The 23,280-nt window shown below is 33.3% G+C and overlaps 1 protein-coding gene across 5 annotated transcripts in view; it reads left to right on the top strand.

The window, feature by feature from the left end:
* The first annotated feature begins 726 nt into the window (after positions 1-726).
* LOC134856300 (reversion-inducing cysteine-rich protein with Kazal motifs-like) overlaps positions 727-23,280 on the top strand; it is a 41,026-nt gene continuing 18,472 nt past the window's right edge. For 2 of the 5 annotated variants that reach the window (XM_063872656.1, XM_063872655.1), the window contains exon 1: positions 21,733-23,190. Coding sequence is in view for 3 of the 5 variants with exons in the window: in XM_063872653.1 (XP_063728723.1) it covers positions 10,569-10,677; positions 13,674-13,796; positions 16,553-16,668 (348 nt within the window). In the remaining 2 variants the exon portion in view is untranslated. Of the gene's footprint in view, positions 1,082-8,522; positions 8,546-9,342; positions 9,578-9,850; positions 10,678-13,673; positions 13,797-16,552; positions 16,669-21,732; positions 23,191-23,280 lie in introns of those variants that run through there. The other 3 variants (XM_063872653.1, XM_063872654.1, XM_063872651.1) reach the window with 3 other exon arrangements.

Below are 23,280 nucleotides of genomic sequence, written 5' to 3'. Positions count from 1 at the left end.
CACTGATATGAAGTGTTAATTACTTGAATCTTTTGTTTGAGAAAAAAGACATTTGAGTCAAAGACATTTGACTTTTTTGCAGAAATCGTTTTTATCAGCTTTTTATTGAGTGAAACAAATTATGCGTTCTTGCAAATGCTTCGTAGGTTAGAGATTAGCCTAATTTGTTGGTAGGATAGGTGAAGTTGACATGGGGAAATGGCGCCCGCAGTCTGGAAATTCAATGTCACTTTCTGTATTTATAACATCGATTCTATTTTATTCCAACCCCTCAGGCGCACGGACAATACAATGCAACGCAACGCCGACATTTTGCGTAGCGCATGAGAAGAGAATATGTTACGGTCCTCAGAGACCATTTATCAATGAAAAAAATATATTATGGTCAAAAAAAATTATTTTCTACTCTTGATTTAAAGTTTTAATAATTGTTTTTACAGCCACTGTTTCATTTAATCAACGTTTTTTGAGTTTAAGAAATTCTAAATAACTTTAACTTTTTGATATGTATTAAACTCTTTGATATTTGTGACTTTTGTCTTGAAAATTCTTCGAATTTTGTCTGTCTTGATGGTCAGTTGGCGAAACTATCTGCTTCAACTGAAGACTTATCCTGCAATCGGTTCCATTCTGCCCTCAGACTAATCGATTGACTACCCTTGCTCTATCGCATTTGCCCATCCACAGTCTAATGTAGCGTTGAAAAAAGTGCGCGCGTGATTAAATACGTGAAGAAAATTGAAAGATGTAACCAATTTTGCCCGTTTCTTTTTCCCTAAAATACTGTCTACACTTCACCATTTTGTCATTTTCACCGTCTAAAATTACCCTCTTTTCAATTGTCTATTTATGATATCTATCTGTATTGAGTGATTTTTGCATAGACGAGATGAAATTATCTAAGCACTGATTATTTCAAGCAACGAGGGCTTTTTTATCTGATACGCTGATTGCCGTTTTTTGCCTACGTTAAAATGCTATCCTGTTTGGTTTTACTTCCGAATTATCGAAGCTTCACTAATAAATTTTTGTAGAATAAAAGAACGCCTGTGTACCAAACATTATTGCTCAGGAATTTCAGGTAAGTTCAAAAATTCTTTTTTCATTGTTATATCAAAATTTTTTGAAATGATTTCCTGAGCTAATTTGAGATTTTTGGAGGTGTAAAATAAGAAAAACAGAAACATGCAAATTTGTGTGCCAATAGGACCAAAACGCTGAAAATTTGCAGCAAATAGTGACAAGAGTCAAAGCAGTTTGCTTGGAAGATCTTTTGACGATGCTTATACATTTGATTTTTGTCTTATCTACAGTGCTGATTTAAATTAACCGGACAAAACGCGTTAAACTTGAAATTTAAAACGGATTTTTCTCAAATTGGGTTGAGTTTAGGTGAAAACTTATGAAGACAAAACTTGCTTAAAGTTTTAGCAGAATTAATATGGTGTAATTTGTTTTGCGAAATTCGGGCTCAAACTTTTACCCCAAAATTGAGTCATTTTGGCTTTTCTTAGTTAATCAAAAATTACGCCGAAAATATCCAGTCGATCACAGACATAATTGTATCAAAGTGAGCCCCTTTCGTAGCCCAACAAACTTTATGAAGGTTATAATCTCTAAAAAAAATTGCAAATTTTTTAAAAATTGTTTTAAAATAAAAAGTTGGTAATTTATATAGTAAAAATGACCTTTTTTGTCTATCAAACAAAAATAAATTAACTTATACAATATTTTGGAGATTATACTTTTCATAAAGTTTGTTTGGCTACGTAAGGGGCTCACTTTGATATAATTATGTATGTGATCGACTGGGTGTTTTTGGCGTAATTTCTGATTAACAAAGAAGTGCCAAAATGACCCATTTTTGGGGTATAATTTTGGGCCCGAATTTGGCAAAACAAATTACACCATAATAATTCTGCTAAAATTTCCAGCAAGTTTTGTCTTCATAAGTTTTCACCTAAACTCAACCCAAATTGAGAAAAACGGGTTTTAAATTTCAAGTTTAACGCGTTTTGTCCGGTTCATTTAAATCAGCACTGTATAACCTATCGACTTTATTTAAGTTCATAATTGATCGGTAGTTTTAATATTTGGGTATTCACGAATCGGCCCTGATACTAGCATTCTTGTTGTTCCTATTTTTGACTCGAACGATTGTAAAAAACTTCCAAAAACATTCTCTGATTTGATTTTTTCTAGTTCAAATCTAATTTCGAGCGATTGAAATGATCGAGTAGATCTTATAATAGGCTTAAAATAGTCTAATTGTTATTATTTAAGTTAAGCCGTGAACATTTAATTTAATTTTTTTTCTTTTAATCTTTTGAGACGTTTTTCTTCGATTATACCTAATTTACCATTACTATCGTTATACTTAGGTTCTAGGCTTTCGCTTATATAATTTCATCAAAGAAAAATGAAACAAACCATTTGAAAAAAAGGATAGCCGGTTACTGCAAGTAGCACAGAAAGTTCCTAACATAGTCTTCAAAAACTATAAATTTTTTTTTTTTCAAATTATTGCATTTGTTTTTGAGTGGTGTGATAAAAGGATCTGACGTAAATTTATAACTTAGGCATATTCGACATTCATAGTAAAAGAGGCAAACAGTTCAACAGATATTGAAGAAAAATGACCAAAAAGCACAGAAAAAAATGTTAAAATAATTTCAAAAATTCAAATTTTATTTTTTTTCAATTGCTTTAGCAACATTTTTCTAATTTAGAAGTTTTTGATTCTCAAAATGGCATCAAATATCTCCAAAAACAACTGTTTCTCGAGTAAAACTAAAAATCTGCATAAATAAGCTATTGTGAATGGCCTAAATTAAGCATAAATAAGCGTGCTCGTTAGCTTTACTAGCTCGAAATTAGACGAAAAATAAAAAATTTCAAACTGGTTTTTCTCAACAATAGGAAAAAAAATTTTAAATTTTTTATTTTGTTTGAATCACGGCTCAAAGATTTTTAATGCGATATATCACTTAACTCTCTCCGATGATTATTTGTGAATTTTAGTTGATGTTTTGGCGTCCGTTTTTCTCGGCGCTTGCTTTCCGAGAGCGTTCTGCGCTTCTCATATAGCATACCAAAATCCATTTGAAATTTCAATTGAATTTCTGTGCATGATTTTCAAACAATTTTGTGCACAACAAAGACTAAATGATTTTGACTATTTGTTAATTTTTTTTTCGAATAGTTGTGAATATAAGTTGAAGAACAAAGAAAATATTTTTTGCATGAATAAACCTCAATCAGTGTGACATAAAATTTGTATATTTGGTACTATTTCTGCTAATTTCCATCTTTGGTTCCAGAAAGAGTAATAATTAAAACTAAAAAAAATATATTTTAAAGTTAAGTCGTTTTTTGTTTGTGGTGTGATGCCAGGGTGTGAGCGTCAGGGTTGCATTAATTACACCCATTCTGGGTTTATGACTTTTGTAACGTAAAAAACGTTAATAACTGTTAATAACGATAAAGTTTTAAAGTTTAAAAAAGATAAAAGTTGGAGCAGCGTACCAAACAATGATTTATATTCAATCAGATTTTAGTACACGGAGACAAAAAGCAAGTTTCCCAATTTTTTTGGAGTTGAGGCGGTTCGCAAGTCCGATTGAACAAAACCCCTTGTCGAGAAAGCTCTTTCCAAGCCCGCTGTGGTAGGTACAAGCTTCAACATTTTGAGACAGAGATCAGCCAGTGCAGTTTATAACAGGCCTTGTTAAATAACGTTAAAAAACAGTGTTAATAACAGTGTAAATAACAGAGGTGTTAATTACAGTGCAACCCTGGTGAGCGTCATTGATATTTTTAATAATAAAATCGAAAGGTTTGACAACATTTTTTTCCAATTGTTCTTCAAATGTTTATGAATAAAAAAAATTGATTGCCAAGAAGGTGCTACAAGAAGCTTCCAAAGTAAACCTAAATTTTGGTCATAGCGTAATCAGCGCTGGTTATATCAGCTCTTGTGAACCTAAGTAAATCAACTCCGGGTAAGGCCTCCGGTCTGGTTGATAATTTTTTTGGTATCCGAGTTACGACTAAAAGTGTTTGAATATGATACTTTACTCAACTCTGCGAGATTTTTTGAAGTAGTCGAAATGGGTTGGAAGAAGTCGAACCGAGTTCAATATTCCTCAGAGTCCCAAACATAACTGTAAATGGCAAGACTGGTCTGCATGTTTTAAGTATTTAAGCTTCGCTTCTAAAAGCAATTTTATGCCCAACAGATAAATGCCAAAATATTTGTTTTTTATTTTGCCGGGAAACTCTTATTCATCTCAAGCGCTCATAAAACGAGTTTAGCCCCATCATACCAGTTGCCCCCACTCATACCAAAGTTTGAACATACTAGGAGTTCATGAAACAATTTTGGAAATAAGAAATTTTAGTCTGGTGCGGCCCAATATTTGGAAAAAGTCTAAAAAGAATAAGTCTAGAAAGAACAGTGTGGCCTAATAAGTCTAAAAAGATTCCAATTAACTAGGAAATTGATTCAAAAAACAAATAAATGATTAAAAAAAGACACAAACAACCCCAAAAAAAACATAGTTTTCAATTTGCAGAAAATTTTTTCAGCAGTTCATTAACATTTTGAAAATTTAGCTGAAAGGGTGTCCAAAAAAACTCTTGAAAAGGTGTAAGAACTCAATTGCAGCAGATGAGTTTTAGGTGCCAATTTTGACTATTTCAAAGAAAGATCGGACTAGACGCAATTGAAGTATCATATTCAACCCATTTTCATCGTGATTCGGATTCCAGAAAAACTAGTATTTGAAAATCATTTTTTGAGATATGATCTTTCAATTAGTTTGGTGGATACAATAATGGGTGGTCGTATTTGAGATCTCAAACCCTTTCAAGAATTCTTTGAACAATTTTTCAGCTAATTTTCCAAATTTCTTATGAATTGCTGCAAAAAATTTTCAGTTAATTGAAATAAGTTGACCTTTTTGGGATATTTGTGTTTTTTCAAACACTTCAATGAATTTTTCCTCTAACTCAAGATTCAAATTTCAGCAACAGAGCTAATATAATGCTTCACAATTTTGACTTTTTTGTTTGTCGTTCAATTTTGAAAACAACTTGTCGATTATACCTCATGTTTTTCTTTCATCACAGCACATACTTAAAACGAAACTAGTTTGAAGAAAAAAATATGTTTTTTATGAACCTGATCGCAACAGCCTGTGCTACTTCCACAGGAATTGGCTATCTTCGTTGCTCTTTAAAAAATCTTTCCCATATACCTTCATTGACCCTCGCATATTCTTCCTGGATAAAAAACAGCTCTTTATTGCTTTTGGATATTGTTTCCACTCTTGTAAGAGTTGATTAGCTTTAGCAAAAGTACCGAACATTTTTTGATGATAGTTACTAATTCTTTAGAAGTCAGCGCAAAGCATATTCTAGTATTGAGAATATTTTTTGTCCTGGTCTGTTTGAACCAAGTTTTTGTGAAGCTTCTTACGATTTGTTTGTCTGAGTAGCTCTCAAGTAGTATGCAAATATCATTGAGAGCGAGGTAATTTTTTGAAGCTAAATAGTAGCCATAAGATATTTTTTTGTCAAATTTTAACAAAAATAAGAAAAAACTGTGGTGGCAATTTGTTTTTATGCATAACTGAACCGTAACAATTTCCATTTATAAAAACTGATTTTTTTTTATATAGAGCGGAAAAAAACTCAGCCTATCAGGCGATCAAACAATCGAACCTTGTGTGCACGTTCGTGGGTTTATGGGGGTTTGTTTTTTTTGAAAGCGAAAAAAAATGAAAAAAGTTGCTAATAAGTTTCCAATATTCACTGTTTTTGATAAGTTTTTATTTAATTTTTGCTATGATAGCTGTTGGAACATTATTTCTTACTTGTGCGGCGCTCTATCCTTCTGAAATTCAGTTTCTGACAAAAAAAAACAAACGTAATGTTCTGCAAAAAATTCAATCAGCATGCATGCAGTCGAAATTGTAAATTTTCACTGAGTTTCCTGCAAACAATTGACCTGTTTCTTTGCTTGTTTGTAAATTTTACGCAACTGTTTTATGTTAAATAAGATTTTCCGTTAAATATTGATTTTAGAGTTGTTTGCGTTACAAAAAAAACTAAAATTTCATCTTTCACGTTTTTGATGGTTGATAGTTAATAGTATACAATAATTCGTTATTTTATTGTGTATTCGGATAATTTTGTATTCGGATGTGTGTTTTAGTTTTTTCTTTTTTTTCCACGCAAAATCAGCTATCATTTAATCATCGACTATCATAAATTACCGCTAAAAAATTTTCCTGTTTCACTATCTAAAAACTAATTTTGTACGTTTATCTCAGCGCTTATATGATAAAAAAGATTTTCAAAAACAAAAACTATTGAATAAAAAAATGTTTTTTTTTCCATTATTTTGTTTGGTGTTCAAACCGGTAAAACATTGAAAACAAATTTTGTCGATTATGCTTGATTCACTAATTCTCTACCTTAACGTATAGTTCTCTAACCACACCACCCATTAAAAACGACACTAATCTGAAGAAAACTTTTAAAAAAAATTTCTATTTTTTAATTGGTCGGAATATTCTCTGCTGTTTGTTTAGTAATTGAATTTTGTTGACTTACAATTTTAATCTGGAATTAATGTGCACTTGAAAAGACAGGCAATCATTTTTGTTGATGTGTTCATAACAAGCGTTCCATTAACAGATTAGTATAATTCAGCTTTGAATGCTAAATGAAAAACCGGTAAGTTGTTCCGACTACATGAAAAATGGCGAGGAATATTGCATTTGGGTGTGCTTTAGTTTCTTGTTGTTGTTTTCCACGCAAGGAAGTGAGCAAGCAGGTTACAATAGCTTATTTCAATGGCCTAAAAGCTTTCAATAGCGTAATTTAAAACAAAAACTTAGTTTTACACGAGTATTGTTAGTTTTTTGAGTACTTTACCGCCTTCTTGGAATCAAAATCTTCAAAAATTAAAAAAAAAAACTGCTAAAACATTGAAAAAAGTTTGAATTTTTATGATGTTTTTTGTTTTTCTTGCAATCTTCTACAAAAATTGCTTCCAATTTGCTTAATTTACTCTGACTGTCAAATACGCCTAATTTATAGTTTTTCTTTCAGCTCTTTTATCACACCACGCCGAAAAAAACGACACTAATCTGAAAAAAACAGACTTGCCCAGCAACCGACTATCCTTGCTTTAATTGTTTTCGAAAGCAAAATTTTGACTCGAAAGTTTTCAATGTGATAGCGCAAATGATGCCTTGCGAGACTTTCTATAAAACTGCGAGTTTTTTAGAAACTGTGCACCAAAAAAACTCACTACGCCATAATTCCTGTCTTCTGTGTTGACTCAGGTCAAAGCAACATTCTTCTTAAGAAAGTTACCCCAAATTTATGGCAAATATAAAAAAAATCGTTTTGTCAATAAAAATAGTAATTCTTTGCGGTTTTACTATTTATTTTTTTTTAAATTACTCAGATTTATTTGTTCAAAAGAAGACAAATTATACTCTCGAATAGCAAAAGTTTTGAAAGTTGCTTTCGAGCTTCTAAAATTCACTTTAGTTATTAGGTTTCCAAACGAAATGAAATAGTTACTTTTTATTCAGTTTTTGTTACAATTGTGAAAGAAAGTGATGGAATATTTATGCTCGGGGTGGTTTTTTTCTGCAGATGAGTTTGATTTTTTTAAGAAGCCATTTTTGAACAAAGTTTGTTATTCCATCTGAAAGGTATTGACAACCTGAGCTCAAAATTGAAAAGACATTTTAAGTGTGTGTTCAACATTTTAATTTCATTTTTTCTCCGTATTTTGAATATTTAAATTTATTTACAAAAACTCTTTCAAAGACCTTGAAGGGCAGGTATTTATAAGTTTTTTGACATTTTTTCAAAAGTTTGTTGGCTATGTTCTTTAAAAGAACTTAATTTGAATTTGAGGTCAATTTGAAACAAAAGACACATTAAAGACGAAAAAATGACCCAATATAATTTTGGCAGTCCTTGTGTTTCTGAAGCTTGTTTTCAAGATAACATATGTAATTTTCAGAAAATTCAAATTATGAAAGCAGAGTTGTCCAAGCAAAACACTGTTAAAGCATGAAGAAGCATATGAAAAATAGTGTCGTGCTACATTGTCCACGTCCTTTTAGATGAAAATTTCCCCGAAAAATAGAGGCAATCGGAACATTTTAGATGTGACACCAATATTTGATGTCTGCTTCCTTTAATACGGCCTAATTGGTGCAAAATGGCCAGTTTGACATGCATTACCTTATTAAAAATCGAAGTGATTACTCTTCCAGTTTACAGGGATTCTGAAATTGCTTTTAAGAGCCCGTCGATTACATCAATTTTTAACGTGAATTATTGAAAAGTGGAAGAATTTATTTGGCATGTCCGCCTTCTGTGCTGGACATATTGCATGTGCAACAATAAAATTATTCAAAGTGTGAAAACACTAATTTTAACAATTTCACACTTGTGGGAAAAGGGTGGAGCTGGATGTCAAGTTTATCTTCAATTTTTGAACATATTGCTGGAGGTTATTTCACATTTTTGTGTTGCATTCAAGATAAAACAGTTGTATTTCGAAAGTTTAATTTGAAGATTGTAAAATCTTTATCAAACCTCTTGCTTTTAATCCATATGGAAACAGCCGTTAACCTCTTAAAAATATCCGTGATTTTTGTAGATCAATCATGCTTTTTAAGCTTACCTGTGAGCATGTTCGATTGACCAAACATCCGAGAAATTAAAAAATCAACAAATTGAACAGCATTTTTGAATGTTTTCTCTGTTTTTGCGAATCTTCAGATTATTGATGCTGGCTTCATTAGATGTTCAATTTGTGATACAAAATCGGAGATATAATTTGAACTTCAAAAATGTACGTAACTTTTAAAAAACCTGCAATCTACATACCAATATCTACACGAATTTTGAAATTGATATTTGAGCAAACGGTTCAGGCGCGCTTTTAATTTAATTTTCAACAGTAGAAGTCCACTTGATTGTTCAAATTTTTTAATTACACAGGTTTCCTTTTATGCGTTTTATTCTAATGTCTTAAATTCCGAGGCGCTGAAAATGTCCCGCTGAAAAAATTCCTGTTGCCTAAAAACACGCCTCATTGTACGATAGCAGTCAACTTACTTAATGTATGCGCATCAGCCTATAACGCTCAAGAGCAGCGCTGCCATACTTGTACATGATTATAAAAAAATATAGCGTTGAAAGATTTTCCTCATTTTTTCCTGCGCTTCTTTTGTATTTTTTTTCCAATACAATGCTAGTAAATTCCCAGAGGAGGCAGTATAGTAAGCATCTATTTATACACACACGCATGTATTAACTCAATGTGAGACCAAATGTCCTGCCCTCTGCCATTTTTCATTTAAGCTGATTTCACTTTCTTTTCAATTAAACAAAGATGAAAATTCGTGCGACTGTTTTGAAAGCCTGCGTACAGCCCCCTTTAAGACTGATCATCGTTGAAAAATATTTGAAATTGGAGACCAAATTTTATTATTAATTCAACAACTGAATTGTGAATAAACACCTCCCATTTGAATAAGTGAGTGTTGACTCTATATTTTAAAATTTTTTCTTTACTTTTCTCGTTTTGAATGTTTGAAAATCAATAAAGTCTAAATTTTTGGTCTAAGTCGACAGAATGAAGTCTTTTAGGAGGCCAAAATGTACGTCTTATTGACTAAGTACCACTATGTACTCATTTTTTACGGAGTTAAATTAAAAATTTAACGTACTGAGCTTGCCATGTTTCATGTCTTTCAAAAAACTTTTGTGAAAAAAAAACTTTGATGTGAAATTACCATTGTTATTTCAGCTCGAGCCTTCATATGCAAAAAACGATATCTTATCTGAATCTGAAGAACCGTCAAAGTTATCTAAATTACCTAATTCTACTGGCGGAACTTATCTCCAATTTGGCGCGACAACCTTCAATCCTGTTTGTTCACATTCTGATCACACTTTGACATCGTCTCGATTGGTAGTTGGTAATTTGTCTATTATTTCTTGATTACCCCCTAACCTAAATTCTTAATGAGACGCGATGCATCGTAGGAGCTAACGTGCTTTTTAACAAATACCTTTTGTACTTCAATTCAGCCTGGCTCAAATTTATTAGTAGCTTTTACGCGTAGGATTTTAATTACGTTACTTGTTGTTATTATGACTTACAATTTTTTTGCGAACTGATTTTTTTTCTGTTCATTTTTACCTTAAATATAGTTGATACGAAAAAGCGAAAAGCGCGAGTTTTACCGATTACACTATTTAATTTCCATTTTGCCATTCTAATTTCCTGCAATTAGTGCAGCTTTCCTATTTGTGTATAACGCCCGCTAGAAATTTTCAAAAACCATTTGGAAAGGATTTTGAGAGTTTTTCGTTTCATTGTATTTACCAACCAACTCCACCAGCCTTCATTAAAACAGTTTTCTTGAACATGGTATCACATACAATTCCCTATTTTTAATAATTTGAGTTACTGGGGTTATTATCAGTCTTATCTCTGTGCCGACCTAGCTTTGACCTTGAAAATGAGTTCAAGAATGAAAACACATACTCGTTCAACGGCACCTTTGAGTGTAGTTTTGATGACAACAGTGCTTATTTGGTCCACAAAATGCATTCACCCCCTACATACAGGTAAGCGTAGTCAACGAATAATATTCACATAACGTAATCTCGAAGAGACGTTAAAAGGTTCGAAAAAAGTCGTGTTCTCATTTCAGCTGAGGTCCTACCGCAGTATGATTTTTAATAGCAGTTTCTAATGAATTTTTGTCGTTGATTTTGCGTGAGCTTATTAATTCACATAGATGCTTATTTTTTGGCAAATCTTTCAATTTAAGATGTTTAAATGTTTTATTGTTCCGATCACTTCTATGGAACTATGGAAGTGATCGGAACACATGTTTAAACATCCCCTACACCAAGGAACTATGCCCTAGGGGATGTTTTTTCTTGCCAGTTTGTCTACCTGAAAGAAAGCGCCTAGTGGGGGGGGGGGGGCAAAATGTGGCGTCATTTTAAAATGGGTGTGGATAAACCAACCAAAATTGCACGAAGTATATAAACAAAGCCGAAAGTTAGGTTACAGATTATATAAGGCCCCGCACAGACAATTTGGCGAATTTGAAATTCAGGCAATTTAGCCAAAAATACACAGAACAAGTTGCATATTTTTTTTACAGAAATGATATGGAAAAATTATTTTCGACTGGTTATATTGAAGCTGGTCTTCATTTTGGCTGTATTGAAAATAAATGGGTCTCAATTTGAAGTGGTCCTAATTTGGAGTCTCTTGTTTTTAATTTTGAGTCTAGGTCTTAATTGGTCTTAATTTGGAGTCTAGAAATTAAGACCAAAAAAGATGTCTCATTATCGAGAAAATATAGTCGGAGTTATCAAGAGTCAATGAACGTTGTTCAGACTCGTATGTATTAAAGTTCGTTCAGGCTCAAACTCACTTTTTCGCGGTGTGACCTTTGACTTCTTTTTAAGTTCAGTTGATTTCCTTTGTTAACAGGAAGGCAAACTCAACTATCGAACACCGAAAGTTTAAAAAAACGTGACTGACTACTAGTTTCGAAAAAGGAATTTATTTTCAGATTTCCCAGCAAAATAGAAAGCTTATACCTATTGGTCCAGCTTGCTCAACACTCAAATTGTTTTAGAAAGTTAAAGAGCTTGAAGAACATCTGTTTTTTTCTTTGAAACTCGAAAATTGAGATTTTTGCAAATCTGTCTGTTAGCTATATTTGGCTATTGAGACCAATTCTTCAGTCCAATTCTGGTTTTATTGTTAATTGGTCCTAATTAACAATTTAGTGAATATTTTACCGGCGTACCATTCCCTCTCTCCCTAAAAAATCGGACAATTTTCAGTTTTGATTTTGAAATATGGCTGCAACGGGGCTAGGTTTTTCACCAGACCGACCTTTTACCAGACCACAATGCTTTAATTCAATTAAGATAAGTGTAAACTAGTGAATGATTTGGAAATGAAGCGGTTAGAACAAATGAAACTTCGCTGAGAAACCGTGAAATCATTGTCTTTAGCCAGAATAGCGTCATTAGATCTTTCAAGAATTTTTATTGAAAGTTTACTGATTTTAAGGCTATAACCCGACAGATTGAAGATATAGGCTGATAATAGTTTTAATATTAACTTTGTTTCTGCTTTTCTCAGAGGGTCAGTGAAGGGAACTCCAATTAATTAAGACTAGTTGTCCAATTCTAGGCTGAGTTTTGTTAAGAGAATTTTCTCCTTTTGAAGACAGTTTCTTGCCCTCGTCGAGGTGCTCACTTTATGTTTCGACTTTCAAAGTCGCGCACATGTCATTGCTCGAACGAAAAAGAATAAATGAGACAGTGGCTTGGGTCGAGCACAATTTCGAAACATACCTCGAGCACGGTAGAAACATACTTCGAGCACGGTCGAAAGATACTTCGAGTGCAGTTGAGCATGGTCGAAAAATATCGGTTGTCTCGCGGTAATTCGGAGTCAAAAGAAATTTTTTTCAAATATCGACTGTTTCTTGGCATTTTCGACTCAATATTCAAACAAGTATTTCAAAAGATGGGGAAAATGGCTCAAAAAATTCATCTCTTCAAGGCATTTAAATTGCAAATAATTAATTCATTCTGATAAAAATCATCATACAATTTTACTACAGAAGCATAAATAATAACGTTTAAGTTTGGACAACTTATGTTGTTTCGAAGTCGAAACATAGCTGAATTTGGTCGAGCACATTTTTTTCGGTCGAGCACGGTTGAAAAATTTCTTACTTTGTTCGAGCACGGTCAAGCACATTTGGATTGGTCAAGCTGGTCAAAACATGCCGAATTTTGGTTGAGCACGGGTCGAAACATGCCGAATTTTGGTCGAGCACGGTCAAAACATACCGTCTTTTGGTCGAGATGGTCGAAACATAAAGTGAGCACCTCGACACGGGTGCGTATAGAGCTTTTGCATGCTACCTTTGTTAAAGCCGACAACTGACAAGCTTCTTATGGACCGGAACGCTAGAGATTAAGTAAGAGCTAATTCTCACTCACCATCCTTGCCTTGACAGCTGTTTGATCTCTTAAACTAACTATCCCATAATAAAGGACCTAATTTTCCAAAGGTTTAACAATCGTAATTGATTTTTTTGGCCAACGTTTGTTTTAATCAGTTTTCGTGATCTGTTTTTTTTGAAGTTCTGCCTGTTGAATTCTACCTAGACTCAAAGGGTGATCAAGTTTGACTCGTTCATAAATTTTTGAAAATATGAAACTATAAAATTGATAGTCAAGGTTTTAGATTGGTTATGGGTTTGTCTTTGTTTTTGGTTCTTGGTCTGCGTTTTGAGTGATAACCAGCTTTAAAGAGCTCAATCGCCAAATTGTGTTTCGCTGCGCTTCTGTGCATCGCAAATATAACAAGGCTGCTCGTACATTTTGCATGCTTTATTAATTGCGCCGCCCATAATAATTGGACTGCCTTTTAAGGTTTATGGAGTAGTGTTCGCTTTTAAAAAATCGATGCAATTTTTAACAAGAAATAAATAAATTTTTTTTTTCAGATTCTCTTTTTGTTATATTTCTATAGTTTGATCCAGAATGGTTGATGTATCGACCTTTTTTGTGTTCAGATCATATCAATCTACAGCATAGTTCTATCATTCAGACGGAGGAGTTTAACTCACTCATAGCACTACACAATGACGTCACTTTGTCTAGACAGAGAAGGAAGATAGGAGGCAAACTTCCTACAAGTGAGTATCCGCAATCGGGTAGATATTCCCATGCCACAAGGGATGTCCTTAACTATTTCCCCCCTTCGGTACCCAGTAACGAATTGCCACCCCTATAATGAACTAATTCAACGGTTAAGCCTTTGGGAATTTTGTACTTAGTAACGAATCTCCCTCCCACCTTTTGCAAGTTTTGAATACTTAATTCTGATTATAACAACCTTTTCGGGCATAAAGGAATCCGTGTTTCCGAAACAGACGCGTATCAATTAGTTGGGAGGAGGTATATTACCTAAATTTGTTGCTACACAAGTGAGAAATTGAGAATCGTATTGTGCAATTCTGAAACTGGATGCAAACAAACTAGACGGAAATAAAAGCGTGAAACTATGACGAAAAGAATGAAACCAAACCGCTCTTATTTCTATGTTGCTTGAATTGCGGCTTGGTTTTCAAAATAAATCAATAAAATTGAAATTTTTGAATAAGAGTTTTTGATTAGCCGTTGAAATGGTCCTTCATAAGAGGCGGATAATAGTTATAAGGTTGCATATTGGATAAAGGGAATTGTTAAAAAATTGTCTATATATAATTTAAAGCCTTTCACAGTATTTTACTTTTTAAGGGCCAACTTTTTTGTGGTTTTATTGGGTTTTTTACCACCCAAATCTGTTTTTTCACCAACCCCAAATTCCGACCACATTAGTGAAAAAAAATTTCTTCAAATTTGTGTAGTTTTCTCTGCCAGTGTGATGAGGAGCTTGACGAAAGCTGAGAACAAAATCAAATTAGGCATAATATCTAATGTTACATTGGAAAAAGAAAAAAACAAAAAAATTTAGAAAGTTTAAAAAATTTTAGCAGAAATTTTTTCTCTGAGTGAAATTAGGTTTTTTCACGGCTTGAAAATTGCTGATCCTAATAAAAGCACCTGCTCGCTGACATGCTTACCCGCACTCAGTAAAAAGAGAAAATAATCGATTATATTATAATTATAATTATACTTTTACCAAAATTATAATTAATTATAAGCGCCAATTTTAGATGTTTATAAGATTTTTAATCCATTATGATGATAACAATTTTGGTGACATTTTAATAAATTATAATCTATTTTATTTTTTTCGAAAATTTCTTATAATCTGTTATAATATATTATAAACCCTTTTTGTATCAAAATTTTGTCTAACAAAAAAAAATAAATTATAATGGATTATATTTTAGCTATTTTGCATGAAAACACAGTAAAAATCAAATTTAATTTAAGTTTAAGCTATAAGCAGGGGCGGATGCAGGATTTTATCGAGGAGGGGACGCGGATTTTCAAAATTTTTGTCGACTTTTTTTAGATCGACCAAGTTGATTTTCCGAGCTCTCTCAAAGCAGTAAAAAGACCCTGTTTTGGTCGCATTTTCTGTGGGCCGCAGGCAAAACTGTGAAAAAACAGGCCAAAAAAGGCATTTTTATGGAAAATTTTGACCGAAAAATAGCGTTTTCTTTTGGCGCGCTACCCGCTGTAATTTAGTATATATTGGCGCCTCGGGCGCTTTTAGAAAGTTCACCAAAAGATATCTCAAGATAGTTGAAAGGGGGACCCTTCGGGTCGGCAGGGGGTTAAATCCCTGAGAAGGGAGACGGGGCGTCCGTCCCTCAACCCCCCCCCCCCCCCAATCCACCCCTGGCGCTATAAATACAAAATTTCAGCTTCTTGTAGTTGAGTAACCAACTGAAAAGCACACAAAACAAAACAAAAATAAAACGAAATGAAGCGATGACGTTTGTTGAATAAAAATGGGTTATAATCCATTATAATGCATTATAATTCAACAAAAATTTGAGAAAAAAAGCTTTCAAAAAAATCGATTATAATGGATTGTAATGATTTTTATTGTTTCGAAAAATAGTAACATTATATACCATTTGTAATCGATTATAATCATTTTTTTTCAAAATTTGTGGAGACTGAAAATTAAAAACCATTATAATCTAATATTTTTTCTTTTTACTGAATGCAGGTACTCAAATTTGAAACTAGTTCGAGCACGCTTTTGTCGCTCGCTATTAAAAACTTGCTTGCTAATTCCATCAAAAGTAGTTGGAATTAGACTACAACAGAAAATTGTCAGCCCGGTTTTTCCCAATACTGAGAAAAGTTTTCGGAAATTTTTTGTGTCCTCCGAATCACGATTGAATGAGCTTTAACATCAAATATCACTCGACCCATTCTGATGATTTTTTGTGGTACCTCAATTTACGTGTAAAAAGTTTAGAAGATACGAAAGCTGAAACACAATCGAATACAACATTTTTCCCTTGCTCTTTGGAACAAAAACAAACAAGCATTTCCGTGAATCTAGTTTTTATTTCGACCACTGAACGTGTCTAGAAAAACTGGTTCTAATTTTTTTCTTTTCAGTGTAATTCCAGGAAAACTAGTTTGTCAATATGTTTGAGTTAAAATGAGCCTATAATTAAACCACATGCCAACTTTCATGACAATCTGAATTTCCAACAAAGCTTTAAAATATCAAGTTTATAGGTGGAGGAAACTGTAGAAGAGCCAATATCAGAGATTTATCTCGAATTTTTTTTGCATGGCGAGTGAATGTTCTAACAATTTAAAAATGTCGACAGTATTTTTTGGTGGTCAAATTGATTTTCCGAATCCTCTGACGTATAAAAAAAGAGGGCGTTTTGGCCACTCATTTTTTGAGAAAACGTGCAAAATTGTTGTTTTAAACATACATTTGAATTACAAACTTTTTCCGTTTATGTAGCAAATAAGGAACCCGAGATGTATCTGATGGTAGACAATTATGCCAAATGCTGCATGTCGGCTATGGTGGAACCCTCCGAGCCCAAAAAGGGAAGCTGCTACGACCAATGTTCTCAGGTAAGATCAATACCCATTCAAAGTATCATCATCATCATCATCATCATCATTCTTTATTTAGACACCTCCTTGTTCTCAGAGGCGTTAGTTGATACGTTTTCGAGTTTCTCTTTTGAGTGGTTTTTGTCGGTTGTTTTTCATATTTCGCGGGTTTGCATTGCTTCCGATTGTTTCTTTCGATCTTTTCTTGCATTGCTCTATGTATCCTTCCAACTAGCCAACAGGTAGTTATGTCGAATATTATCAATGTTTTAACGACTTATTTACGTCATTTTTTTGGCCAGGGCATAGATGCTTTGACTTGCCTAAAATGATGTAGCTGAAAACTCGATTTGCATCAAATTTCTTGATCAGTTACTTGCTGTCGGCATTTTTCAATTCATCTAATGAGAGCATGATCAATCAAAGTTGTTTCTTTATGATCATTTATTTTAATGACATTTGCTATCATCGATGAATCGCAAATGCAGTCGCGAAAAAGTGAAGTATGGCTTCATTATCTGGCGAGCCTTCAGATTGTCAACTATTGAACTCTGAGATAGCAAAGTTGACTTATAAGTGACAAAGATGTCATTAGCTTTATGACGATGATTTATTTATGAAACTAATTTAGCTTAGCTTAGAACTATTTTAGAAGCACCTATGCAAACTTTTATATGGTTCCTACGAGGAGTCCTTTCCACCCGAAGTTCGTAGAAAGTTTCGAATGGTTAACGATGTATTTTCCTTATAAAATCTAAAGGACACTTTTGTTCCAACTTTCGAAGAAAGTGACGGAATATTTATGCTGCGGGTGGTTTTTTTATTCAGTCGAACTTTAAACAAAACGTTTTTGACAGTTTTTCAAAAAATCTCCCCCCCCCCCCTTAATGACCAATTGAGGCATCTCCCCCAAGCAAAAACGCTACAAACGAAGTTATCAAACGCAAGCAGATGGTTAATGTTTGCATATAACGCAACTAATTGACCGACTGAAGTTTATTTTCTTTGTGTGTCGAGAAGAAAGCTAATTACCCGGATTGGTGCTCTAATTTTGTATCTGAGTACCGAAAATTGTTGTTTTTCTCAATTAACGCACAGAAAAAAGTCGGCTTTCATAGCATCATTTTTAGTGATTTTTTTTCACTGTGGAAGAACGTTTTGAGTTTTGAGTTTATGAATTTTGGTGTTCATCAGTTGTTGGAGAATCTTGGGCAGGCTTTCATATCATTTAAACTATTTTCAAGCGGTTATAAACATGTCGTGGAAAGTGATGGTGAGGGGGTTGAACTTCGTTTGGGGAGGGGGAGGGAGGAGGGAGTGAGGGAGGGATTAGTTCACATAATTTTGTAAAACTATGGGGGGTTTGAAAGTTTGATTGATTTGGAATAATTATTGCGCGATATGTCGCGTTCTTATGACTCGCGTAAGCGGCGAGTTAAATCATTCCAAATTGAAACGAAGGCAACAATTTGGTCTTTCTTAAACGTTAATTATATTTCTTTGTATTTAACATTTTTTGGTTGAAGACAAAAAGAAAAAAGACTGCTCGTATCAGAGCGAAGCCCTGAATGTTCTGACTGATTTTAGAGGTCTATGGAGCAGAAATACTTTGAAAAAATGAATTGCAATAAAAAAATGAAATTGTTTTTTAAGTTTGAGATTTTCTGTGAAAATCATCCCCCCACACGCCAAATAAAATAAAATAAATAGATAGATTTCACTCCTAGGAAGAAATCAATCATGACAAATAAGCTTACTTCAACCAATTTGGAACGATTTATTAGACGAAAAATGATCACAAGTAAAATATCTTTTCAAATTTAAGCTCAGTACAACACTATTTTTGAATGATTTTTTAAAATTTTCGTCAAAAATGGCTAGTTAAAAAGTCGGAATTTATCTGAAAAAAAATCACCCGAGCACAAATACTCCGTTAATTTTGTTACAAAGTCGGAACAAAAACTAAAATGAAAACAATTTTCATTTTTCCCATTTTTTGTCGATTATTTTATCGATTTTATAACTTTTCTTCAGCTTTAGGGGATTTTGGAGCAACAAAATTTTTGTCGTCATATACGAGCAGTCTTTTTATATCGTATGGGGACTTTGGAGCAATAAAATGTTTATCATCATATATGAGCAGTCTTTTTATATCGTACTGCTGAAATTTTAAAGGTTTTTTACGTGCAATAGCTAACTTTTAATAGCATCTGTAAAAAAAATGCTAACAAATTGTGTGACAATTTAAAACTCTAATCAAACGTAGCCGGTTGTATTACATAATGTTTAAGCCATATTTATTTAAATTTAGGTATTTTTTTGTGTTAGAACATTGGAGTTGCCCTTAAACGACTACAGATGTCTTCTAAAATTAAATAAAATGAAAAAAAATCCAAAGTGGTTTCTAATACTCTTTCAAATTTTCTTCAGTTTTTTTAATTTTAAGCTTACTTTTTTCGGAAAAAAATCAGAAAGTTTTGGATTATTTACGTAGTTTTCTTTGTAGTAAAAAGAAGAAAAAGCAAAAATTTCGTACCAGTTTTCCTCGACACTGAGTTTTCAAATTTGTTTCGAAATGTTTACAGTGGTCGGAAGAAAAACGACTCAGAACTACTTGTTTCTGATTTTTTAGGAACACATGAACAACATCGAAAAATAGACGTTATAAAAAGAGCAACCCGTTGTTGTGCAATTAGCACGAAATGTTACAATATCATTCATAAAAAAACTAAAAATAAGCCTATAATTTAGTTACATATGATATTATTACTAAATTAGGCATATTCGATAGATAAATTACTAAAAATTCTAAAAACTTTTCTACTTTTTTGCAGAAAACTTTTAATTTTTTTTTCAAAAAAGTTCTCTGAAGAGGCGCTTAGAGAAATTCGGAAACTTAACTTTACTGGAGTAAACTAATATTTCACGAATTATTCTGATTGCTAAAATTTAGATCATTAAGTTTTTCATAAGATCTCACTAGCTTGTTAACTCGCTCGAAATAAGACTAAAAATTAAAGTTTATAAACCGGTTTTTCTCGACCTTTTTATTGTAATTTTTTAATCGTTTGAATTCCGACCAAAAGTGTTTTTTATCAAAGGGACCCACTCCGATTATTTATGTGGCACCTATTTATTGTGGAAAACAATAAAAAAAGGAACACAACAATAGCCGGTTGATGTGCAAGTAGCACAGAATGTTCTGACCACATTCAAAAGAGTACAAAAAATAGGTAAATTTTTCTTCAAATAAATAACGTTTTGTGTGCGTGATGTGATGAGAGAACTAGTCAATCGCGTAGAAAGTTAGTAATTAGGCATAATTGACAACAGTTGTCTCCTAAAATGAATCCATATTTTCTTAACAATAATTTTGTAATTTTTTTTAGAAACCTTTTGTTGTCGACGATGCGCTAATCGAAGCTTCTAAAACTAGTTTTTGTTTAGTAGAATTAATTTTTTTAGCCTAAATGAGCATTTTTTTAACGAACGTTCGAAATTACATTCGCTCAAAGTTAAACTCGGTTGACTCGTTCGAATTTAGTCTAAAATTCGAAAATTCAAAACGATTTTTTGACTTTGGTAACTTTATTTTTAAATTGTCATTCGAATCACGGCTAAAGGGCCTTAATACAGTTTATCGTTCGAACCATTCTGATGATTATTTGTCGTACCTGTTTTTTGTGGAACAAAACAATTGAAGAAAAAAACTAACACTTACTCGAATACCATTTTCAATGGTCGGATCTAAATTTAAAACAATTCTGAAGACAAAAGTTCCTATCCATTTTCAATGTCGAAAGAAAAGACTTAGTTTGTAGTTAATTAAACGTGTGTCATTTGTTTTAAACAGGAGAAAATAACTTCGGTTTACGAAGTCGCATACAAAATTGTTAGAAAATATCATAATTCGTTCTTAAGTAAAACAAGACTCCTAGTGTCGGAGCGAGGCCCTGAATGGTGGTCTGACTCTTTTTAGTAGGCCTGATATATATTTTAAAAAATGTCATTGGAAATTTTGCACTTATTTGTCATCCCTAATTGGCCTTTCTGAAACCCCCGTAACTTGACAAAAAAAGGCTTGCAGGTGAATTAAATTTTCAACTGTGAGCTTTGATTTGTATTTTCGTGGGAAATATCAAAGGAGTCACAATATAACCTGAAAAAATGGTTTTCATCTCAAATTCGACTGTTTTGTCACCTTGAAGCTGCCTCACTTAAAACTCTTGACGAAGTTGAAAGTAATCAGAGTTACAATTACTTAAATCGCTACTGATTCCTGTGAAGCCTCTGTGTCTAAGTAACATGTTATGGAAGTGAAATAGAATTTGATTTCTGGCAATAATTTACACTTGAATTGCAGGAATCTTGCAGGAGCTCCTCCTCCTCATATTCATAATTGGCCTTTATCTTTATGAAGTTTTGCATAAATTCCGATCTAGAAAAAGTTGACTTTGGGCAACTTCAAAGTGAAATCCCATGTTCGTTCAGACTTTGTTCAGGGCTGCAGCAAAGCAAAAACAGTATTTTTTGTGGAACACTTGGCATTAATGCAAAATATTATCATTGGATTTTTATGCATTTAATTGGTGGGAACCTCTCCTAATGACAGGCAACTTATTCAAGCGAGTCAACCTGGCAGGTTTTCTGTTTGAAGCAAGATTGTCTCTGAATTTGCCGCCGCTATTTTTTCAATCAGAACCCGGAAGCGGTCACTCAGGCATGAATATGATAATTTACGCGTCGTAGATTTGAACGCCTGGACTTCACATATTCTAGTGAACAAATCGCGATAACAGCCATTTCATTTTTCTTTTCGCAAATTGTTTGTTTCAAGCTAATCTTTTGTTTTACTTTAATTCATATCTGTGAAATCGAAGTTAGATTTCTCTCTTGTTTTTGGTGGTTCTGGGCGTTCCTACTTTTTTTTAATTTGGCTCTTAGACTTAGTCTAAGACCAGAGTGAATCTCTAATTATATGTTCAAATGCTACACATATGGTTCGGAAGGATTTCAAGGAACTGCGGGCTAGGTAATTCATTGCCGGACCATAAACATTTTAAGACACTCAAGGGGCAAAACAAGTCAAACCTATCGCTGGTATTACTCCACAAACCATTTGCCATAGCCTCTTACTTTACAACCAAAAAGGCTGTAAATGCGGAATATAAATTAACCCGTAGTAGTTTTATTGTGGAGTATATGGCCCTGTATTGTTTATGTTTTTGAGAAGAGCAAGCTATGTTATTTAGACTTACCAATAATTTGGAGGGGTCAAAGTCGTCGTAATATAGACTGGGTTGTACCAGGTTATAGGATTTTCTTCCTTGTCTGGATTTTAATCTGTAAATAATTTATGCGGGAGTGCTGCCTTACGTTTAATTATAACTCCCGGGAGCGATTAATTTTCCGTAATCAAAACAGACTTCGTCACGTTTGTATGGAATTCGCCGGATCCTATTTCAAACTCCCTTTGAGGTACTAACTTGTGCAATGTGATATAACAACTTTGCGACCAGGCAGCAACAATAAATAGTTTCCAAATCCGCTGACGGTTCTGCCATTGATTTTGGGTGGGGCTTTCGGACCATAATTTATGAAATTCACTCTCTCTCTCTATCAACTTGGACTTGGAGGCGAATTCTAATTACATTACCAGGAGTCTCAGTTACAATTTGGACTGCTAAAACCACAAAACCCTAGGACCAAAACCCCGATTTCTGTCAATTTTGAGAGCGAAACATCGAATTTTGTTCTAAATTCTATTTATTTATGACAGCTTAACTCAAACAAAACATCATAAATTGTTGCATTCGTGCTGATAAAACGTCGAAAACTTGATATTTGATTTATTTTTTCAACCAAACTAAAGCTGGCTGATGCAAAACTAAGCGCATACATTTGTTTGCATTTGATACATGAGCACCGCCTACCGTATATTTTGTCACACTTGCGAAAAACATTACACACGCCTTTCAGTTATTGATTCTTTTGTCGCGATTTATTGCTCCTCGTCGGCTGAAAAAATTGTAGCATCATTTACGTTCTATTGGTCTTTGTCTCAGTTAGCTTTTGTATCTGAAATTCCAACCAGTTGAATAGAGTAAGTCTTTTGTCTGCAGCGTCTCAAAGAAAGACTCGGTACTCCCATAATTTGAAAATAACTCCTACTCCTATACTCGCTTTCCCTCCCTGTACTTTTTTGTTTACTGGACCACAGAAATCTGGAACAGCAAAAACCAATTGTAATCCAAAGTAATCTAAAAATGCAGCTCCCATAGCTGTATTACTTTTTTTTATCTCTGTATCCTTGACAGTTATTTTTTAATAGAGCACAATATTATTCCCTTTGATGTGTGCGTGATAAATTGAAAATTCAACCTTCTCGGACTAGTCACGCCTCTTTTTCTGTTATCGGCATCTGTACTCTTTCATTCGGATTCAGAATTCAGACAGTTGAACCTCTTTTTTTTCTCATTCTTTACAGTTGAAACTCGAATCGAAGCTTTATTACCTTCTTTTGTCGATGGCCTGCTGAAAGTTTGTTTGTTGTTGCCGATTCCCAGTAAAAATTTTGCTAAGAATTTTATTTGGTTGTCTTGAATTTTTAAAAATGCCAAACATTTTGAT

The sequence above is a fragment of the Symsagittifera roscoffensis genome, unplaced genomic scaffold, assembly GCF_963678635.1.
Source record: "Symsagittifera roscoffensis unplaced genomic scaffold, txSymRosc1.1 SCAFFOLD_314, whole genome shotgun sequence".
NCBI classification, from domain to species: Eukaryota; Metazoa; Xenacoelomorpha; order Acoela; family Convolutidae; genus Symsagittifera; species Symsagittifera roscoffensis.
Note: the sequence above shows the minus strand (reverse complement) of the source record. Positions and strands in the feature narration are given on the sequence as shown.